This window comes from Ambystoma mexicanum, chromosome 3p (assembly GCF_040938575.1).
Source record: "Ambystoma mexicanum isolate Mex_15411 chromosome 3p, UKY_AmexF1_1, whole genome shotgun sequence".
In the NCBI taxonomy this organism is placed as follows: domain Eukaryota; kingdom Metazoa; phylum Chordata; class Amphibia; order Caudata; family Ambystomatidae; genus Ambystoma; species Ambystoma mexicanum.
The window spans coordinates 128,378,596-128,401,171 of NC_090925.1; the positions used below are offsets into that span (position 1 = coordinate 128,378,596).

General features: G+C 48.0%; 1 protein-coding gene across 1 annotated transcript in view; it reads right to left on the minus strand.

Annotated features, from left to right (window-relative positions):
- Window positions 1-11,593: 11,593 nt before the first annotated feature.
- LOC138579819 (killer cell lectin-like receptor subfamily B member 1C) overlaps window positions 11,594-22,576 on the minus strand; it is a 283,572-nt gene continuing 272,589 nt past the window's right edge. The window contains exons 4-5 of the mRNA XM_069650048.1: window positions 14,203-14,380; window positions 11,594-11,738 (exon numbers count right to left, since the gene is read on the minus strand). Of these exons, the coding sequence (XP_069506149.1) occupies window positions 11,594-11,738; window positions 14,203-14,380 (323 nt within the window). The remainder of the gene's footprint in view (window positions 11,739-14,202; window positions 14,381-22,576) is intronic.

A 22,576-nucleotide genomic window follows, 5' to 3' on the forward strand; every position in this document is an offset into this window, starting at 1 on the left:
CCAGCCAGTCCCAAAGATCTACCCTCTTAGACAAGGCTATTTTTGTTGAATCCCCGGATCCCCTCCATTTGCTGGACCAACATATCTCATTATAAAAGTGGTCCATGTTCTGCTTTAGGGGGTATTCAGTGGGCTCCTTTGAGATTTCTTGATAAATGGAGACCAATAAAGGGTTAGCAGGATTATTACTCAGTTTTCGGTACAGCTCTGCTCTCCTTTTCAGCACAATTGGTTTTAAAGACGCCAGACCAGGTTCAAGTCTAATGATCGCCATTGGAATACATTGGGGGAGACCCAGTATCCTCCTCCAAAATTTACCCTCCAGCACTTGGAGCCATTTTAAATCGATGAGCAACAGTGCCTCCAGACCATAGACAACCATGGGAACGAAAACCTGCATATATAGTTCACGTACTCCCTTGATGGTATAACCACAATTCTTGATAGTGAATTGATGGGTCAGGGCTGTTATCTGGGCGGCTCTATTTGAACGTGATTGGATACGAGAGGTGTGGTCTCCTCTTGTGTCAAATTCCACACCCAGATATTTATAGACAGAGGTATATTTTATTTCATGCTCTTGTATTATTAGTCTGGGGCGAGCAAACTTTTTTCCAGAGAATACCAAGAGTTGTGTCTTTTCAAGATTTATAATCAGGGGGCGCTGTTGAGCGCCGAACAAGATGGCCACCTGAAAGCTACACTCCGTGGCATGCAGGTCGCATGATCCTTTTTTTGGCACTTTCCTGCACTGGCACTCGGCCCTGGAGGGCACAACTTGGTCTCTGGGTACCCGGGCACCATCTGACCCGAATCCCGATTAAAAACGGCACTGGGGACCGCGAGATCTGGACATCTCTGTACCCTTCCCCCATCGGCGGAGTGGCTTCGCGCCAATATCCACCCCCGGCTGTGGGACGCGCCGGGCCTCTCTGTGCACCGGAGCCTGCCAACCACTTCAGTGAAGACCCGTGGGGTGCTCCAGTGTCCCGGCCCCCTCCACCCACTCCTGCCGGGACACATCACGTGAGGACGCCCCTCCGGAGCCTTGACCCTGTGCTTGCCCTGGGACCGCTCCCCACCGCCGTGGGGGGGTTGCGGCTGCGGCCGCTGTCACTGCACGATCCGGCACCGCCTCGGAGGGCACCCTCAGCGCTGTTGCAGCCTGGCCCCTCCTGGACCGTGGTCGTGCTCGCCAGAGGGGCTGACTATTGGAGGCCCTCCCCCCTCAAGGAGACTCCAGAGACGGGGTGGAGCTGCGGCGCACCCTCGGACACCGGGTGCCGCGCTCCCCCACTGACACATACCGCAATACCCTAGTGACAATAAGGTACGTGGAGGGGGGGTGCTGCTTCACTCCCCCCCTGCATCGCTCCACGACCTGAGTATTGGCGGTGCCCGACTCTGGGGCATGTAATAGACACTGGTTCCTCCGCGAGCTTGGCACGCTCAAACTCTTCCCTGGCTTCACTTCACCCAAGCGTCCCCCTGCATCGCGGACCTGCCCGCATCCGTTCGCTCTACCTGGGGTGCTCTGGGCCGCCCTAGCCACCCACATCTCTACTCTGGGGGGACTCCTGGCCAGGGGACTCCTGGCTCCTGATCGAGTTGCAGTGGTCTCGCGGTAACCGTCCCACACATGACCTGCTGACTGTCTGGTGCCTGCCACAACCTACACTGCTGCTCTTTGAGCCCATCGGCAGAGTACAGGGCTGGGAGGTGCTCTTCTCCACCCCTCCTACAGGCTTACTTGGACAACCAAATCTGGACCCCTGTTCTCATAGCGGCCATTGGGCATCGCCACCCCCAGCCCCTTGGTCACCTACACTCGAGGTCCTCGGACTGCGCCCTCCACGTCACCTGGGGCAAGCTGAGCCCCCACAGACTGCACCGGTAGTCGAAAGCCTCATATATACGTGTCCACAGACGCTGGCCCCCCTCCACGTCGCACCTTGCATACCGTCCTACGCATTGCATGGTCCGAGCCCCCCCACCTTTCTTCTTGAGCTGCTGGGACCCCCCTCACCCCACTTGAATTCCAACATCGTCAAGATGACCAACAGGGCCGCGAAGAAACAGAGCTCCATCAATATGTTTGCGAAGACACCGGTGAGATCGCCAGAGGAGACCACCGAGCTGGCTCCTACTGCATCATCATCCGCCACAGCTCCGGAGTCCCAAAATATGATGGATTTTATCCGCGAGGGCTTCACCGCACTCCACTCAAAATTAGACGACATGAACGGCACTATGTCCTCTATTAAGGCCCACATTGAGAGGACAGATAGCCGGGTGGCGGAGGTCGAGACACGGGTGGGCTCCGCTGAGGATGCACTGGGTGCCCTGCGTTCTGAGGTCGTCGCTCTCTCCAACCGAGTCCTTGATGTGGAAAAGAAGAACGAGGACTTGGAATCCCGATCAAGACGCAACAACCTCCGCATTAACGGTGTTCCCGAGAATGAGGTTCATGAATCAATGGAGGATTTTGTTGAACACACATTACTGACGCTCCTCAACTCACCCAAGCTCTCCCCGCAATTCACTATAGAGCGTGCACACCGAGCCATGACGGCTAAACCCAAGCCCGGTGCTCCTCCCTGGCCCATCATAGCCCGTGTGCTGAATTTTCGAGACTGCGATGCCCTCCTCAGGGCCGCGAGATTCAAGGGTGAGCTCCTACTTTTCAATGGCCATCCAGCGTGAATGCAAGACTTTCCTAGCGGTAAAGCGTAGGCTGCGGGACCATTCAATTAAATACGCCATGCTCTATCCCGCCAAACTTCGCATAGAGCATGCCAACTAGGTGTTCTTCTTCACGATCCCGGAGGAGGCCTCCAAGTTCATGGACGAACATTTCCCGTGCTGATCCCCCCCCTCTGATCACGGTTCTACAGTTATCCTACAGTCCCGTTGGGGAGGGCCCAAGACCGGCCACCTTCCTACATCGGGGTCATACTAGTTTTCTATTCTGTAACCTGCTTAATTTGTTTCATCTTTACAAATATGTGCCACGTCAACATGTGCAAAAACTCCGTCCAAGTTACGTGCAAATTCCCACTGTTGGCACCTTTTGTCTTACTTGGATCTGCCGTAGCCCGGAGAGGCGCGGCCAGTCCGGCCTACAGGCCCCCAGGCGCTGATGCCTCTGGTTTGGTTTTGGTTGAGGGATTTTGGGATTGCAATCCCTCTGTTTGGGGGGGATGTGGGCGGGGGTGGGACATGTTGGGGGTTATGTTACTAAAAGCTTGGCGTTGTCAGCGAAGGCGGACCGCGGGGCAATACTCAGTGACTGGTGCTGCAGGGCTGCTAAACTGGCCCATTGGTTATTGACATTTTCTCTGATACTAACGCCATTGCATCAATGATTGGGAGTGACCTGACCTTCATGAGCTGGAACGTACGGGGGTTGGGCAATTATAAAAGGATGAGGCAGCTCTAGCTGCAGGCTGAGCGTCATGGGTCCAAGATTCTCTTTTTACAGGAGACACATGCCCGCACGGAACAGTGTAGGAGATTTGCCAAAACATGGGGTCCCCATAGATTCTTCACCGATTTCTCTACCCAAAGCCGCGGGGTCATGACTCTCATCCATAAGAGTCTCAAGTTCACTCTTATCTCTTCACAAATAGACCATCAAGGCAGATATGCACTGCTTCATGCCACACTTCAAAACAAGGAGGTAGTCCTGCTGAACATTTATGGTCCTAATATAGATGACCCGGATTTTTACGTACAGGTCACGTCCCTCCTCGATGGCTTCCCCCTTGTCCCCATCCTTTGGGGGGGGGGCGATTTCAACACAATATTTGATGTAGCCCTTGATAGATCTGGGTCCAGGCCCCGTCAACTTACCAGGGCAGCCTATGCTGCACTATCATCCCTACCCCGTCTCGCCATGGTTGATGCATGGAGGCTCCTCCACCCGGATTCTCGAGCTTATTCTTTATACTCCTCAGTGCACGATTCCTATTCCCGTATAGATAGATGGGTGATCTCCAACGAGTTGGTTAAGAATGTTATACAGCTAATAATCCTCCCCAGAACCTTGTCTGACCACTCTCCTGTAACCGTCACTATAGGTTGGGGCCCGGATCCTGGTCGTACTCGACATTGGAGATTGAAGCCCCTCTCCCTTCTGGACCTGGAGTTTGGCTCCGAGCTCGAGGTGTCTATTGAGGAGTTCTTCGAGACAAACACAGGCTCGGTAGCATCGCAGGCCACTCTATGGGAGTCCTTCAAGGTCTATATTAGAGGGATAGCGCTGTCAAAGGAGAATGGTGTCCTCAAGTCAATCCGGAGAGATCTCGCCGAGAGCAAATCCAAATTATCGATCCTTGAGGCTAAATGCTCACTTCACTCCACCCCGGGCACCCTGGCGGATATCGGGGTGGAGCTGGATACGTTCCGATCCCTTGCGGAGCGCGAACACATTTTTTAGATAACCCTGGCATGGCGAGGAGATACGGGGAGGGTGAGCGCCCTGGCCGATTTCTGGCGAGAATTATCCGTCACGAGATGGGGTCCCCACATATCCTTGGGATCGAAAGGCCAGACGGCTCTATGGCTGTTACCTCACAGGACATCAATACGGAATTTTTCGAAACCCTGTACTCCAACTCAGATGAGGCATCAGTGATGGAGATCAATTCCTTTCTTGATACCCTTCCTTTGTCGACTCTCTCCCCGGAGACCGCGGGTTCCCTCGATTCCCCACTTACGCTCGAAGAGCTCTCTGATGCTATGGACTCCTTATCCTCGGAGAGGGCCCCTGGCTCAGATGGCATCCCAATTGAATTTGATAAGCGCTATAAACCACTACTACTCCCTCACTTGATGGCTCTCTGGGAGGAATCGGTGGAGGCCGGTATATTTCCCCCTTCACTCCTGGAAGCCACAATAACAGTACTGCTTAAATCTGGTAAATCTCCCTCGCAATACGGTTCGTACCACCTGCTCTCACTTATAAATTGTGATGTCAAAATATACGCCAAGGCACTGGCGCTCCGGCTGGCCCCCTTTTTACCATCTATCATCCACCCAGATCAGGGGGGCTTCATCCCAGGTCGCTCTACCTCTCTGAACCTAAGGCGTCTCTTTAATATAATTAATAGAATAAACCCCGAGACACATGCAGTGGCTGCCACGCTTGATATGCAAAAAGCGTTCAATTCGGTCTCATGGAGGTATTTGTGGCGGGTTCTTGAGAGCTGTAAATTTGGTCCCTCATTTCTCTCCTGGGTTAGATTGCTTTACTCGGATCCTGTGGCTAGGGTCCGCACTGATGACTGTTGCTCCCCTCTCTTTGAGATCGCCAGGGGGACGAGACAGGGATGCCCCTTCTCTCCCCTGATCTTTGCTATAGCAATAGAGCCCTTTGCTGATATGCTCCGCCAATCCCATGCACATAGAGGGCTCCGCACTGCGGGCCAGGCGGACATAGTGTCCCTATATGCTGATGACGCACTGTTATTCATACGCTCCCCCTCCATCAACTTATCCCCAATACTGGAGGACGTCATCCATTTTGGCCGTATCTCGGGCCTCAAGGTGAACTGCTCGAAATCCACACTCTTCCCGCTCACGGAGGGCACCTCCCCCCCTCCTGTCACCCAGGGGTTCACATGGGCTCAGTCTACGATTACCTACCTGGGGATAGAGGTAACGCGTCATCAAGCGCTGACCTTCAAGGAGAACTACCAGAAGTATCTTACACACCTGTCGTCTAAAGTACTAGCCTGGGACAAACTCCCGATATCCCTCGCAGGCAGAATAGGTCTATTGAAAATGGTGGTGTTGCCCCAACTACTTTACAGGTTCACCAACATCCCCTTGTGGCCAGGGGGGGCTTCTTCCGTGAGCTGACCCACACAGTCAATTCCTTTCTATGGCATTCGGGTGTGGTCCGTCTTAAACTTGATACCATGTCTACCCCTATGACTTACGGGGGCTTTGGCGCCCCTGATTTCCTCAAATAATGGTTGGTATCCCAAATCCAATATGCATCCTACTGGTTTAACACAACAGACCCCCCCCCCACATGTTAGACTCGAGAAACTGGCGGTCAGCGACCGTGACATGCGCTCCCTGGTGATACTACCCGCCCCCCTGGCACTGGACTCACAGAGCCCGGTCGCCTGTACATCCTTGGCATTGGCAAAAACATGGAGGCTGACCGGTACCGCTTAAGCCTTCCATGGCAACCTCCCTCTCTGGAACTTTCTTCCGGGGGTCCCACGGGTGCCACCATCCATGGTTCGACGCTGGACTGAAGCAGGATACGAGCTACTACGTGACATGTTTGATCAAGGTATATTTGTTGAATGGCCTGACCTCCCATTGTCCTTAAGGAGAGGCCAGTGTGCATGGCTTCAATATTCGTCCATTCGTAGGACCCTTAAACGTAACTACCAGATGTTCCCGGCATTACCACCAGACGACCCTGCCATCGTGGAACTGACCTCCCCCTCGCCCACTAGAGGTAAAATATCTAGACTATACACCATGCTACATTCCAGATCTATTCAGAAATTCGCTAAGCTGAAGTGGGCATGGGAGGCTGACCTCGGTGTTGAGATGTTGGATGAACGCTGGGCACATATGTGTGAACGCATACACCGGGTGTCTTTCAACTCCTGTTTCAAACTGATTCAGTTTAAAGTACTGCATAGGTTCCACTACACCCCAAACAGATTGCACCGCATGTCCAGTGATCACCCCTCTAACTGCCCTAGATGCGGTCAGGATACTGCTGATTACATTAACATGATTTGGTCCTGTCCCCGTCTTTCACAGTTCTGGGATGCAGTGTGCTCGACAGTATCTGCCATGCTCGACCACCCCATCAATCCCTGCCCAGTGGGATGCCTCTTCCATGACCTCCCAGGAATTTCCCGGAACTCCAAAAAACTAGCTGGCCTCTGCATGCTTCTCGCAGTACGATCCATACTACTTTGCTGGCTCCGCCCCACACCTCCCACCCATGCCCAATGGCTAAGAGCAGTCACGTGGGCCTCGGACTCTGAGGAAGCTTGGTCTCACCTACAGCCCACCCACTCTAGGCCTAGGAATATCTGGCTCAGATTCCGAGCTTATATGTCTGACCTGAATACGACACCGGATGCATCTTCCCCAGCTGCTTCCCCCTGCCAGCTCGGGTCCCCACCCTTATCATAGCTCTCTTATATCTTGCCCATGTTATAAAAATACCCAATGGTCATGATTATATGTGAAGCAACCTTTGTATGCCTATATTGTGTACATCTGTATTCATATTGTACTTGCCTGGCGTTGTTCGCCTGTGTTATGCTGCCACGCTGAATAAATAAAAGTTTAAAAAAAAAAAAAGATTTATAATCAGACCATTTGTCTCTGCGTATCCCCACAGTACATTAACCAACCTTTTTAGACCACTGAATGTGTGATCTAGGATTATTAGGTCGTCTGCGTAGGCAAGTACCGGACAGTGCGCAGTACCAATTGTAGGAGGACAATTATGGACTGAAGATACCACTTTGGGAATATCGTGGGTGAAAAGGTTATACAGACAGGGAGCCGTGACACAGCCCTGCTTAACTCCCCTATTCTGGCTGATTAAATTGGTCATATTGCCCTGAGAGTCCAGCTTGAGTCTTGCAGTGGTATTATGATGAAGTAACTTCAGGTAGTGGCGGAGTTCTGCAGGGTAGCCCAAGAGTTCCAGTTTCACCCATAATTTATCTCTTGGCACTAGGTCAAAGGCTGCTCGAAAGTCGATGAACAGGGCATAGAGTGGTGGGTTACCAATTATCCTTGCCCGAGTGTGGAGAAGATCTAGGATTATCAGGTTTTGAGTAGTAGTATGTCTTTTCCTGAAACCGCTTTGTAACTTGTTCAGTATGCCCGCTTCATCAACCAATGTTTCCAGCTTCTCCAGTAGTAGTGATGCAAACAGTTTGCCAGTACAGTCAAGCATGGAGAGTATTCTGTAGTTACTGGGTTCCATCCTGTGTCCTCTCTTAAATATTGGTATCAAAAAAGAGGTTTGCCAGGAGGCAGGTATTTGACCAATTGCCAGTATTTTATCAAACTGGATTTTTAGTAGCCGGTGCTCTGGAAGACTTCAGACCTTTGATCTTTGTGATTAATTGATCAGTTGAAACCATAAACGAAAGTTTCTGGGGAACAGTGGTCGCTGATCTCTGCACCTCTGCTTCAGCAGGAGAATTACGAGTTAAAAGGAAATCTGTCCACTGTTGCACACCAATTGGGTTAATCATTGGGGATTTCCCCATACCGCTTGCTTCTCCCAAGAGTTCCCAGATACTTCTGGTGTTCTTTGAGCACATGGTTTGAACCATTGTCTGCCAGCGACCGATCTTCTCCATTCTTCGCTTTGACTTAATCCAGGCATTGTATTTATTCTTAAGAGACCTGCATATTGATTTATAGGCATCGCAGGTTAAGTGAGACGTTTTGGCTTTACGGATTGCTGCCCTGAGTTCTCGCTTTGCGTCTCGTTTGCTCTTGTCAAAGGGTTTACTCTGGATGGCTTCTTTTACAAACCTATTAGTGGCAACTGTGGCATGGGAGGATGCAAACATGGCAATCATACTTTTGATCTCATTAACTGATAATGCAGCAAAGTGTTGTTCAACATTGGGTAACTCGGCATCCCCGGTGCGAGCCGTGTTGTAGATATTTGTCCTGTGCCAGCAGATACGAGTCCCTGCCTGGTTGACTTTCATATCGCCCAGTGGCTTGACAAATGAGACTTTATCATCAGTGCTAAATGTTAAAGTAAGTAAGCAATGGTCGCACCAGGAATTTGGGGAAATATTCATGTCTTTGACTCGGGAAGCGATGCCAGGGCTAACAAGTACGTAATCTAGCGTACTTTGTGCCCGTCCGTTGCTCCAGGTGAATTTCCCAGGGTTATCACTGAGCGTCCTGCCATTGATAAGTTCTAAAGCCCAGGTGTAAAAAGGAATTTGACCAACCTCAACCTTCATAGTCTGCCAGGTCGTGAGGCATAACACTTGTAGAGTTCAGTAAGGGTTTACTCGTTGTAGCCACAACGCCTATCATGTGGCAGTTGAGGTTGCCGGTGAAAATAACTGATTTGTTTCCAGTAATCATTAACCATTGGGTGAGGAGGTCATGGAGGGCCTCCTGTATAGCCTCGCTAAAATTAGCACCGGGAGGATTTTATATGGCGATAAGCAAAATTCTTTGTGGTGCATTTTCAGATGACCCTTCCAGTTCAATGGATATGATGTTGTCCTCTTGTTTCGTATTCAGACGGCTAGAGTGTATGGCCTGTCTTACTCCCACAATCAGACCTCCATAAGGTCTTCCATAGGTTCCTTTTTTGGCGAAAGACTGGTAGATCAAATAACCATCAAGGATAACTGGAGAAGTGAGCCAGGTTTCTTGCAGGCATATGCAGTAATGATCAGCTAAAAGAGAGAAAGACCCATCTGGAGACAGTAGATGGCTGAAGCCACGACAATTCCAGGAGGCAATGGTATAATCTCACTGCTTTTTTATGACCGAAGGAAGGGATGTAGCCAGCCAAGATAGCACTCTCTGGATGTCAGTAAGTTGAACTTGTTCATCTGTAGGTAAGGAAGAGTCTTCAGCATTTACTTCAGGCCCTTTGTTGTCAATTATGGGCCAACTCGGGTCAACCATTTCAGGGTCAGCATTGATCTCTATGTCCACCACTAATAGACTCTCCCTGTAGTTTTGCATCATTTGGGCAGTAGATAGAAACTTGCAGTGAAAAGCAGAGGCATTGGTGTTTGTCACATACAAAGGTTCGACAAACTCGAAGTCTTCTGATGTAAGGACTCGTAACTGAGGTACTGAATGGAGTCTGGTCATGAGGTTAGATCTTGTTAGCCAACTGCTCTTACTCTGTTGGTAGAGGTTTTTTATAATGCAAACTCTGTTGCCTGAATGGTCGATTTGGTGGTCAATATTTATAGCTGTAGGCTTGGCTTTATCCTGTTCCAATAAAGCAACTTTAGGATTTTTAATTGAGATTTTATTTGTAGTCGAGGAGATCTTCTCGAGATCGTTGTTTGGTTGTAGAGGCCGCAGGTCAAGAAGCTCATCAGCGTCTCTAAGGGATTCATTCTCTTCATCCGGGATAAGCCAGCTGGTTAGTCTTCCAGAGCCATTAGCTTTATGTTTTTTTGCCCTAGTGGCTTTCTTTTTGGCCTTCTTAGTACGAGCAGTTGCAGGCAAAGGAAAGGCCACCTCGCAGGGCTTCTTGCTCATTGCCGCTCTTTTAGCAAGTATGCGTTGTTTACGAGAAAAGAATACTACGGAATTATCAGCCTCTATAGAAGCAGGCTTGGAATCCGGTACGAGCTCTGTGGGGCCACAAGATATTCCTAGTTATGCAAGATTCAGATGGTAGGGAAGGTGAGCCTTATGCTGGCAGCAGTGAAGCGCCAGAAACAGCCAAATCAGTGAAGACATGAGAAAAATTACTAGCCTCCACCATGCTTGGAGTATTTGTAGCCATGGTCGATTTGCTATTTCTGGTGCCTGCCTGGTGCTGTAGTTTGCTGCCACCCACAATTCATACATCCCCATCTATTGCAGTGACTGCTGTTTCTGCTGATAACGTGAAACATTTCCACACCTTCCTCTTCCCCTCCCACATTTGTCCCCTGGCATTGAGAACATCTTGCTTAGTGTTGCTTATTGCCCGAACGCCTCAGACACTGACAGCCTTGGAAGTGCATTTTCTCAAACCAAGGAAGTGCTGTGTCACCTTGCACCAGGCTTCGACTGTTGGAACAGGCTCCAATGGGTCAATAATGAAGCTGCACAAGAGCAAATTCATACTACATCCAGGCAGATGTATGTTGGTCAAACAGCCAATCTCCCTGCTTCTAATGCTATTGCCTGAGCGATCAGCGAGGCGCCGCAAATAATATTTTCCCAGTACACCCCAAACACTTTACCCCTTTCCACAAAGGGTGCTAATAATCAAATAAATAATGTGCTTGTTTCAGGTATTGTGGTAAACCAAAGTGTGTGTGTGTGTGTGTCTAAGCAGGTGGTGTGTTGCATCAGACACCCAGTCCCGCAGTCACTAATGCATCTCTGAGTGATTGGCAAGAACCTCAAACAATGTTTCCCAATCATGTGCCAAACACATTCCCCCTTTCCTCAAAGTGTGCGGACAATTAAAGAAATTGACATGCTCTTGTCAGCTATTGTGATAATCCAAGTTGTGCCTGCCCAGGCATTCCATCAAGTCATCCCAGCACAAATTCCTCCTCTGTGCAGGCAGGTGTGAGCTGTATCAGACACCTAATCGCCCGGTCACTAATGCCACTGCTTTAGTGATTAGAAAGACCCTGCAAAATAAATGTCCCAGCACGCTCCAAACACGTTTCCCCTTCTCTCAAAGTACACTAATAAAATAAATAGATATTCTTATGCAAATCAATGCCTAAAAGCCCTGCCTACAGTAAAATGCTCCAGCCAGGCATGTCATTTGGGGGGTACCAGAGGTTGCAGCTGCGACCCCTGTGGTCTCCCTTGCTACCCCTGTGGTCCCACTTGCTACCCATAATCATAAAATTAAAAAAAACTTTTAAAAAAAAGCAAATGTTAATGGAAGCTCCTGGGCTGTGGCCTGAGCCATGTGGCTCTTTGTTTCTGCAGTGGCTGGATTTCTTATTCCGGCCTCTAAACAAAAAACAGGGGTTTCCACAAGTGTAACACTTTGAGCAGTGACCCTAAATAAGAGAGAATAAGAATAACAAATAATTTGTCTTCTGGAATTCTATACAATGATTGCTAGACCGATTAAAGGTTTTTTTCAGGCACACTTCAAGGGTGAGTCACTGATTTAGTCTGTTCCTAAACACCTCAAATTCACAATGTAGACAAAAACTTCCAAACAGCATTTAAAGTAGAATAAGCATCCATTTCGGAATATGTATTTTTCTTTACAACATGTTATTTTCTGCCGTTGTCTCTGATGCGATCATCACAAGACATTCCATCTTGGTATCCGCGGTCAGTTGACAAAATCCTTGTGCTTAAAAGCTTGTGTACAGTGTAGAAATGATTGACCATAGCACATAAACTGGCCCTTGATTTCATTCTGCCACAGTTAAGAGGTAATGAGTGGCCAGAGTACGAGATGCCGTGTGAGGCCAACCTCTGAAGCCTGAAAAGTAGATCCACGCAGGCTTGACATGTGGCCAACTTTGCACCAGACCTGCAGATGAACTGTTCTGCTGTTAAATCTCAGTTACCAGTTTAATGGTATCCACTACAGTGTAATTTGCTTTCTGTAAGACAGCTGTGGGCGATAAGAAAGCCTAGTGGGTTGAGCGCTCGCTGCTGCGATGTGTGTGTGATCTGAGGGTTGCAGGTTTGAATCCCAGCAAAGCCAAATCAGCCTTTCATCCTTCTGAGGTCGATAAAGGAGTACAAACACAGGTACGGTGATATTGTATGTTTATTTGTTCTATAGAACTTGCTTGAGTGCTATATAATAACACATCATTTTCATTTGGCCATGGACGCCTGCATGCATTCACAGTAGTTTGGTATTATGGGCCTATACACACTGATATTAACGATACATAAGGCGATCCATGCCTGAATGAAATGTATATCACATTGCAGTGATATCGTAACCATATTTTTCATACTGTACTTAGGAACAATGCTATTTGATGCCACTTCTGATTTAGTCAAGGGGTGAAAGGTCGTGTTCCATCACTTCCCATGATGTCACTTTGGGGTGGGGCCAAAGGACATAACTTCCTGTGATGTCATCAGAGGTCAAGGATCATGTGATGTCACTCCCGCTACCCCTGGCGTTTTGGTGAAATTACGTCCCAGGCTCCAGCTCTTACCCACTCCTGAAGAGCAAGTCCATGCCCCTCCGGACAAAGATCAACGCCTACAAGGCGATCATCAGACCAACCCTGACTTATGCCTCCCCAGCATGGATGACCTGCCATGAGCGACACCGGAAGAGTCTTCAGATAGTCCAGAACAAGGCCCTGCGGATATCGTCTGGAGCTCCAATCTTCACAAGGATACCAGACCTTCACAGAGACCTGGACATCGAGATGTTGGATGAACATCTAGCGAAGCTGAGTAAGAACTCTGCCAAGAACTGGATCAGAACCCGAATCCTCTGATCAGAAGACTCACTGCCACCACTGCAAACCCCTTCAACCGCTACCCGCGGCCCATCACTGCGAAGACCCTGTGAAACCAGCCCTACTGTGACAAGACCACACAGACCAAGAAGAATACAAACCCACGACTACACACTCAACCCGAGAAGATGGAGTAATGAGGCTCAAGCCTCGGTATCCAAAAATCACTGCTGATGGATAAAAATCTATCAGCAAGAAGAAGAACAAGCGGCCGGAGCTCTTAAACAGCAACAGACATCAGGCTCCTCCCTCTACAGAGACTGCTGAGGAGCTGCAGAAGCATGTTCCTTATAGAGGTGAATCTGGTGCACGAACAAGATTACCTGAATCTGAGAAGATCGGTGAATCATGAATACAGTGGAAATTCGGGTGATTCATGGTTGAGGCGAATGTAATCGTCCAGGCTGTGGAATGGGAATCTATTGATTTTTTCATATCTTCTCCGACAGAACTGAATGTAAATTGGATTGTTACCCAGTATTGCTCATAAATTGTGCTATAAAAATCACGATTTCAACACATTATTCATTTAAAAAAATATATTTTGGTGGAGAAAGCCGCTTTCCCAAACTCTGCTGCATTGGTCCCACGTCCTTCACCATGCTACGTTCAGTTGCTCGCACTAATGATACCGTAACACACCACCACTGAAAAAACACCCCCACAGACCTCTTCCCAGCACCAAAAGCTACCTCTGCCCTCGCGGCAGCCTGCCATCTGAAACCAATTGTGGATGGACAGATTGCAGGTACAAGTCATACCAGAACTGTCTGTCTGAAAATGTCAGCTTATGTAATGTGCCTCCACTATGAAAATAATTTTTCAATGAGGGGAACATGTTCCCATAGAAGAAAAGAGCACATAAATTGCCAGAACATTGAAATGATTTAAGGCTTACGAAAATAATCTATAGATAAACCACCTCATGCATAAAAACACAGAACAAATGAGTTATTGGAAACAATCAGGGAAAGAATATGAGACACTTGAAAAGAACCTTATAGTACACTGGAGATACCTTACCAGCTCTTCCTGGTCCTGTATCACAAGCAGGCGGGAGTCCCTGGAGGAACAGTCCTCATGGCTCGCGGTCCAGTTCTTTGACTCTGTGTATTTTGCAAAGTAATAGCACTTCCTTTTAATGAGCTTCCAGTCATCAGGACAGGACAGGGAAACACGGGCTGCTTCACTATCACCTGGAAAGAAAAGTTACAAGAAGATAGTATAGTTCAAAGCATTGTTTTTTTAAAAATAGTTATAATTCATATATGTGTGACTGTTTTTTAACATTATTATAGGTATCTGTTGTTCAAGTTTGGCTCACCGTTTACCTTCATCCATCCCCGTCTTTTCTCTCCCCTTTGCTGTATTTGTCTCCTGTTTTTGCTATAGATGTGCTGTACTTAATTAGCTTGTTATGTGTATATGTGTATGCATTTAATCTCTAGTCCTTGGTCTCTGTCATGAGACTTTGTCATTAAAAATTCTATACATATTAAAAAAAAAAAAAAGTTATAATTATACAACACAGTTACTACTGTACTTCTAGTCCATAGTCCCCTTTCCTCCGTACCTATGGGTGTTGACTTGGAAGGGGAAGGGACGGGAGATTGATGTGGAGCAACAAAAATGAAATACAAAAATCAGGGGTGCATGCGTGCTGAGATACACAACACATGCATGACGTCCCTTGTGCATACTCCCCGCTTCAAGCACCAGTCCTTTTCGTAGAGCTCGGCCTCATATGTTTATTAGAGGGGATGGTGAGAGGAGCATATGGAGGAATGGGGACTACGGACTAAGAGTACAGTAGTCACTACAGTGAGTAACTTTAATTCTCTTCTACATCCCATCCCTTTTCATCCCCACTTACGGGAGATTCCTATGGGAAAATGATCCCTGAATAGTAATCTAACCAAACAAGTTCCCGATGACCAACTGACCAAAATGAGTGTCTGCTCGTGAACGTACATCTTGGGCGTAATGCTTACAGAAGGCATCTTGAGTGGCCCAAGTGGCTGCTTTGCAGATTTCCTCCATGGAATGTGCCTTTAATAGGCCACAGGATCCCATTAGCCTGCACTGGATGGGCATTAATTCCTTTCAGAGGAGGCAGTTTGCCAACCTTGTACGCGTCCAGGGTACAAGAAACCATTCACCGGGAATTAAAACATTACAAGCTGTGATACCTCCAAGAGGAACCACCATATGCGACAGGTTCACTGATGATCTGCACTCCTTTCTTCTTTCTAAAGGGAATTTAAGAGCCCTTGTGAAATATAGATGGTGAAGTGCCATTTCTGCCTCCGAATGAGGGTCAGCAGAAATGTAGGGATAGAGATATTTTGATTGAAATGAAAACTCTAATGGAAACTTTGGGACTAAGGATGGGTGCATCCGCTGCTCCACTTCATCCTCAAGGAAGACCATAAAAGGCTCAGAGGAACACAGTGCTTGCAATTCATTGACCGCTGAGATGAAATGACTGCTATCAGGAAGGCTGTATTGCATGCTCCATATTTAATATCCATCATGGCCGTAGGTACAAGAGGTTTATGTGCCAACACTGCCAGGAGTATGTTGAGGTCCCTGGATGGGTGTGGGGCTCTCATTGGAGTGTGCAGTTTAAGTAGAACATTAAAATGTGTTTTGACCACAAGGCAAGGCGTTGAAAAATTCCTGCCACCCACCAAAGTATAAGCAGAAATAGTTGTAAGAGACGCACTGCAAGACTGAATCTTGATTCCAGTCGATGCCAAATGTGAAAGGAAGGCTGGAACATCTAAGGGGGATTTCTGTGGATGCATATTTTTTTCAATGCATCAATAGGAGCACCTGGTCCACTTCAGAGCATAATGGGCAACCTGGCTAATGGCACCATTAGGATGCATAAGGCCATAAACCCGAGCACTCAATGAAAGTCTTCTGCCTGAAACTGTGAGGCATTGATCATTACTGAGCAAACTTGCTGAAGATCCTGAATTCTCTTATCCATGGGAAGCAGCTTCCTCACTTGTGTATCACAAATAAAACCTAAGTAATAAAGCCTCTGAACAGGCTCAAGTTGGGACTTTTAAAAATGCACTGACAGGCCCAGTCTAGACTGTACAGACCCTAAAGGGCATTGCGGAATGAAATGTAACATTCTGCAGCATAAAGAAAGCACATTTTGCAGCATAAAATAATTAATTTCTTATACCTTCCGCAGTGTATCACTGTTCCCAGTATGACCCGGCCAGCAGGGCCGGGGTGGAAAAGAACTGAAAAATGGTCCCCTGACAAAAGCAGAGCCCCCAAATACTAATGAGCAAACTACCTGTGATGAAACTCTTCTCTCCACAACCTTTCTGACTAAAAACATGTAACCTCCATGAAGATGGCAGAATGTGTGTTTATATGGCATTCGGGTTAAAATACCCGCATCCCCGTAGCTATGCGCAAATGGTAAAAGTGTCCCGGGGTTTTCATGTTATATGTTTCGCTGAGAAGACTGCACCCCAAGGTCCCATGCCATAACTGAACTAATGCTGCTAGAATACAAAGGAAGACAAATACAACCCCATTGGGAGCTCATGTAAATGGTGCACGAAAATGCACAGTATGTACGTCTAAGCTCACCACGTGTCACTGCCATCAGTCTTATTAGCCGGTTGTTCCTGCATGCTCCACCAACCTTACTATTACCTCGCTTACCGCGCATGTATAGAAATGTAACAAAATGTTGTGATTATTAAATACTTAACATATATGTAACGCATTTGAAATGGCCATGTAAAAGGCACTAACAATGTTGAAAACATAAGCTTTGAAAAGACTCAATGAAGTATTGTATATTATATGAATGTTCATGCCTCTTCCACTTAAATCTGCAACACAGGAGGAAAATACCTTTGTGGGCATGTCCAAGGCCATTCCCCCTTCCTCGCCATTGAAGCCTGCCAGACAGAAAGCAGAGGCCTGCGCTGCTCTGCTCCACCGCCCCCAATTCGGCTGGAGCCGCTTCAAACATTCACATTCCCCCGCCTGCCACCTGAATTATTTACAACCCAGCAGTAAAACCCGGCCATAAACGCAGGCCCGAAGGCGCCCTTTCTTAGGTTCCGCGACCCACCGGCTCACCCTAGGTTAATGGCCCCTGTAAAATTAGGACACCCAATATTATAGCAACACTGCAGGAACACATTCATAATGACTTCTAATGGGACATGATAACTCGGACAGCTCGTCCCTTGCCCTGAGACCCAACCTCGCGACCCATGATACCCGGTCAACAGGACGATGGTAACCATGTATTGATGTATCACCAAAAGACCCCACTCTAGGTGCATTCCTCCTGTGTTGCATTAACCTATAGAATAACCTATTGGAAGATTTACCGGGGAAGATAATATTGCAATATTGAATGAATGCGGTGTGCGTGGCCTTAGGTCAGAAAGCCAGGAAAGACGTTCATCACTGACACTGGTCACGGCTGGCACAACAACACCGTCCGGATGAACCCCGCTGACCTGCCCAGCCCGGCCCTGCCCACGAGGGTAACCAGTGACGTCCACCAACCACGGCAAACCACATCACAGCAGCACCTATAGTTAGTTGTCGCCACCCAATCCCCACAAACTTGTGCCCCCTATAGTATGTAGGTTCTTATGACGTTTTCTGTAAATATATACGCCTGTCTTTGCTATTGTCAGACAGAGCGCTCTCGGAGTTTGCAGAGTTCTTTGCATGCCCTATTCTGATTTATAAACTCCCATTTAAGCTCATCCGCACTTTGTCTTAGCCTTATTCCCATCTTGGGAGAGTCCATTATTGTCTCTCATTGTGGGGAGGATCGTGCTATCTGGGGAACGCTCGCCTTCAGTGGTGACCCCGACAGCGTGATGATTATTTTTCCTTAATATATAAATCCCTACCGTCCCCTTTGGCACGAAAATCTCCGGTCGAAAAGGGATGCGCACGGTGCGCCGGCTCCGGGAGGCTGCCAACGGCGACCGGTACGCTCAGAAGTGCGCACTCAACAGAGAGAGGGTACGGGATCCCGGTTGAAAAATCCCCTTTGAGTACCGCTCGCCGGAGCCGGGGCTAACCGTTGAGCGTACGGCAACACTGTCTGGACGGACCCAGTTCGGAGACTCTCGGTTCAAGACGGGCACGTGAGTATTAAGTGCGAGCGACCATAAAGGGAGCAGGGGAGGAAAACAGGACAGGGAACGAGGTTGTTTGAAAGGGGACACTTTGGGACTACTAAGAACCACTTTAGACTTTCTTTACTTTTTCTTTGCATATGGCCATTAGGATCAAGAGGTGAAAATAGATAAAGAGACGGGAAACTAGCTCCGCGAGGGGGTAGAAGGCGGCGCCGCATAGTGCTATCTTGACTAGTACTGGGAATATATGAGGAAGTGAAAATAAGATAAAGGTGTCTGGTAAAAGGGAGACACAGTGGATATATTAGGGACTGCTATTCTTTCTATTCTTCTCTCTGGGTTTACGGGGAAAAAACAGGGTTAGTACAAAAAAAATATATATATATAATAATAATGTAAGAAGGAAGACGAGTGTATATCAAAACTAAAAGACGAATTAATATCAGATTAAGAAAGAGAAGGGACAGCTAGTAAGGGAGGAAAGGGATTACAAATTGAGCGGTGAATAGAGTGTTGTCTATAAGTGTGTAAGCATCACATGTGCCAAAACATATTTATCACGTTGAATGTATAAGAGTGGTCATTAGTGTATAATTATGGTGTGGTCATGGTAAGTGGGACCAGAAGAAATTTTGCAAGGAAAAGCGCAATGCAGTAAGGTGACTGTTTTTTCTTTGGATAAATGTGCTGAAGATATTGGCGGGGTACGAAGGGTGCTTTGCTCTTGTATGTGCCCCCTAAAAGTATACAGAAAAAAGGCTGTGCACAGCAATTCTTAGATTGTTCAGGTGACGGAAGCACACGCAGATCCCCACACGCAGTGATACACAAATACTCAGATATATCTGGTGACACATCTATATAAAAATATATATATATATAGATATACATCCGTATCGAGCAGCCACAAACCATGGGGACAGAAACACCATTAGCCCATATTTGTAAGAATCTACCTGGGTATGCTGAACGCATTAAGAAATATCACGACCAGTGGATTACAGAGCCGAAGGGGGAAGGGTTACCCAAATATGGCCCGAAGGGGGATCGTTTGACAAGAGTGTCCTAGATATGGTAGCTACATGCATTTATATGAAATACAAGGGGAAGCAGCTACATAATAGGAGAGAAATATCAGACCTATGGAGATTGTTTGAAGAAGCACCCACACCCAAGAAAAGGGAATTAGGTTCTGATCTGCCATCTACCACTGACAATCCATTACTGATACCAAAAGACGACAAGGTGTTGCCGGAAGGGGAGCCACCGGTAGAGGTAACTAGGTTGTACCCAATACTAAATAAGCCAGTGCCCGCAGAAGGATACAGTGACCCAACATATGTACCCCCAACAACAGTCACTACGATTCAAGGGCCAACAGCACCCCCACCGTATGAGAGTCATAGAGAGCGCGACCAGGTGAGTACACCAATAGGGAACATAGAGAAACTAACAGAAGACCTAGAGTCCAGGCTCTCCGTAGCAAAAGACAAGCTCTCGAGGATAAAAAGCATATGTGAACAGACTGCGACTAATGCTGCTAGGTCAGAGCTCGCATCAAGAGCACAGAGTCAGGATAAAAACGATTGAGGAGGGATGAAAGAAGGGGGAGATATTGTTTAGGATACAAGAAGAACCGGCCCGAATAATTGAACTAGAGGAGAGGGAGGAGCACACTGACGATGAGATAAGGACCACAGGAGGTAGAGAAGAGCTATTGTGTGATATAGGAGAGGACTTAGAGGAAAGTGAAAGATTAAGCATGGCAATGGGAGGAGGAAGTGAGGGGTTGGATGGCGCATGTTCAGGGAGAGCCATGGAAAAAGAGTGGACAGGATGACTAAGGAATAGGTTGGGGAAAATGGTGCCACTAGGAAAGAACGGACTGAAGGTGAGTACAGATAAGACAGCAAAGGGGAAGTTACAACTCCCACTGATACACAGGGGGGGAGGGAGGCCGAATTACATACCCTGGGCTCAGATGGATAAGGCCAATCTGTTAAAGTTATTACCGCCGCTATCAGGAGGGGCAAGCAAGTGGATATATGCATTTGAGAAACACACAGCTGGGGTACCCCTAGCAATGGGTGATGTGAAAAGTCTGCTAGTGTCAGCAGTCGGGGATCAAGCTGACAGAGTATGGGTAAAGGCTGGCTTCCCGGGAGTAATGTTAGACTGTGATCGCCATGATGGGGCCTTGTTTAACACAGTACGTGCGAGGGTGTGGGACGCATTAAGAGAGACATTCCCAGACACCCCAGATTTGCAGTCAGTCATGCAATGTACGATGAACGATGGGGAAGATGCTATGGATTACATTTTTCGGGTCCAGGAGATGTGGAGAGCAGAAACGGGCACGCCCTGGTATCAATCAACATCATTATTCTACTTCATAATAAAGAGGGGGCTCCCTAAAGAGGTACAAAAAGCACTTGACAAAATTGCGGGTATTGAAGCAAAAGGATGGCCCGAAATACAGAGCATCATAGTTCACCACTGTAAACGAATAAAAGAGAGGGAAAAGGAGATAGCGCAGAAAAGATTGGCAGACGAGGCGAAGTTATTACAAACGAAACTGGTGAAGGTCGCTGCAGCAGTAGCCGCGCTCCCACATAGCAGGGAGGGAGAAGAGGAGGAGGAGGGGCTGGTAGCAATACAGGGGAGGATGGCAACGAATTGGGCAGGAGCAGGGCAACAACAGTGGAATGAGCAGGAGCAGAGTGGAGGTCCGCAGTGGCAAGATTGGGCCCCTCAAGGGGGACGAGGTGGGTACAGGGGTCGTAGAGGGGGTGGACAAGGGTACGGGGGAATGGGAGGAAATGGATGGCAAGGTCCCAGAGGTGCGCAGGGAACTGCGGGAGGTGGGGGCACTTTTCCAGAGAGTGCAGGAGTAGAACAAACAACGGATTTCCAGAGAAAGAACACTATGGCAACCCACACCCGGGAAGCCCATATGGTCTCCCAATGGGGTGACAACAGAGGGAACAAGAGCAGGGGTACCCAGAGTAAAGGCAAGTGCATCACTATAGAACACAGAATCACCCACAAAACAACGACATTATGCACTACACCCCAGGCAACCCTTTTGCATCGAATGCAAATGGAGCACCAGCACCAGCCCCCTATAGTGGTGTGTCAGTAGTTTCAGGAAGTGTCTTCAGCCAGGAGGGGGACAACGAGACAACCAGCATAGGACAGCCCACAGAGAACACTTGTGTGTCCTGTTCTATCTACAACCTACGATGCAGCGGAGGAACCATTGGTAGGGGCGCAGATAGGAGACAAGCAGTTCATATTCATGGTGGATTCGGGAGCGGAGAAATCATGTATTCGTGAGGGCCGGTTTCCGTTATCTAACCGGAAGTTAGAGACGCAGGGGTTCTCTGGGGCTGTAATTGAAGTTCCTTACACAGAAGATTTGGATGTGACAGTGGGGGGTAAAACGGTAAAGACACCCTTACTGTATTATGAACAATCGCCAATAAACCTGCTCGGAAGGGACCTTCTTAGCAAACTTAACATGACAATATCATTTACAGAAAGAGGGATAGTGTGCTCGACACCAGGAATATGCCCATTACGCGTAATGCTGGTAGTGCAGGCTCGGACAACGGCACCGGAGATACGTGGCATGCCAGTGGATGAAAGAATGTTCATCGAAGGTTTAAAAACACTGACCCAAGTAGTTCCCGAGCTAAAAAAGTTAGAGTGGAGAATACCCGCAGAGTTTGTCTTCCGCCCAATAGTGCGCCCAGACATAGCACCAGGGTCAGTGGTATCCTTAGACTTACATGCTGTACAGGTATCAGCAAAAAGGAATGCAGTGATTGGGATGGACATAGATGGGTGTGAATGGCGCACTGTACTGTGCATCAATGCTAATATTGCCCTACGAGACTTATCTGATGAGGATCTCTTTTCTGATGCGGAAAATGATGGCGAGATAGTAATGGAAATAGCAAAGCCCTGTGACATTTTGATTCAGACAAGACAAGTTCCCGTCCAGTTGATGGCAGTGGTGGGAACGCCACCATCCTTTTTTGATGATGGCATGCGACTGGTGCCAAACAATTTGTGGACAACAGGCCCCCATGATGTAGGTTTGTTGCATGGAGTAACACCAGTGGTAATAAAGCTCAAACCAGGGGCAATTGTGCCCCGAGTGAAACAATATCCATTGTCCCGCGAAGCTGAGGTAGGGATAAAAGAGACAATAAATGCATTGCTAGCACAGGGGATAATAGT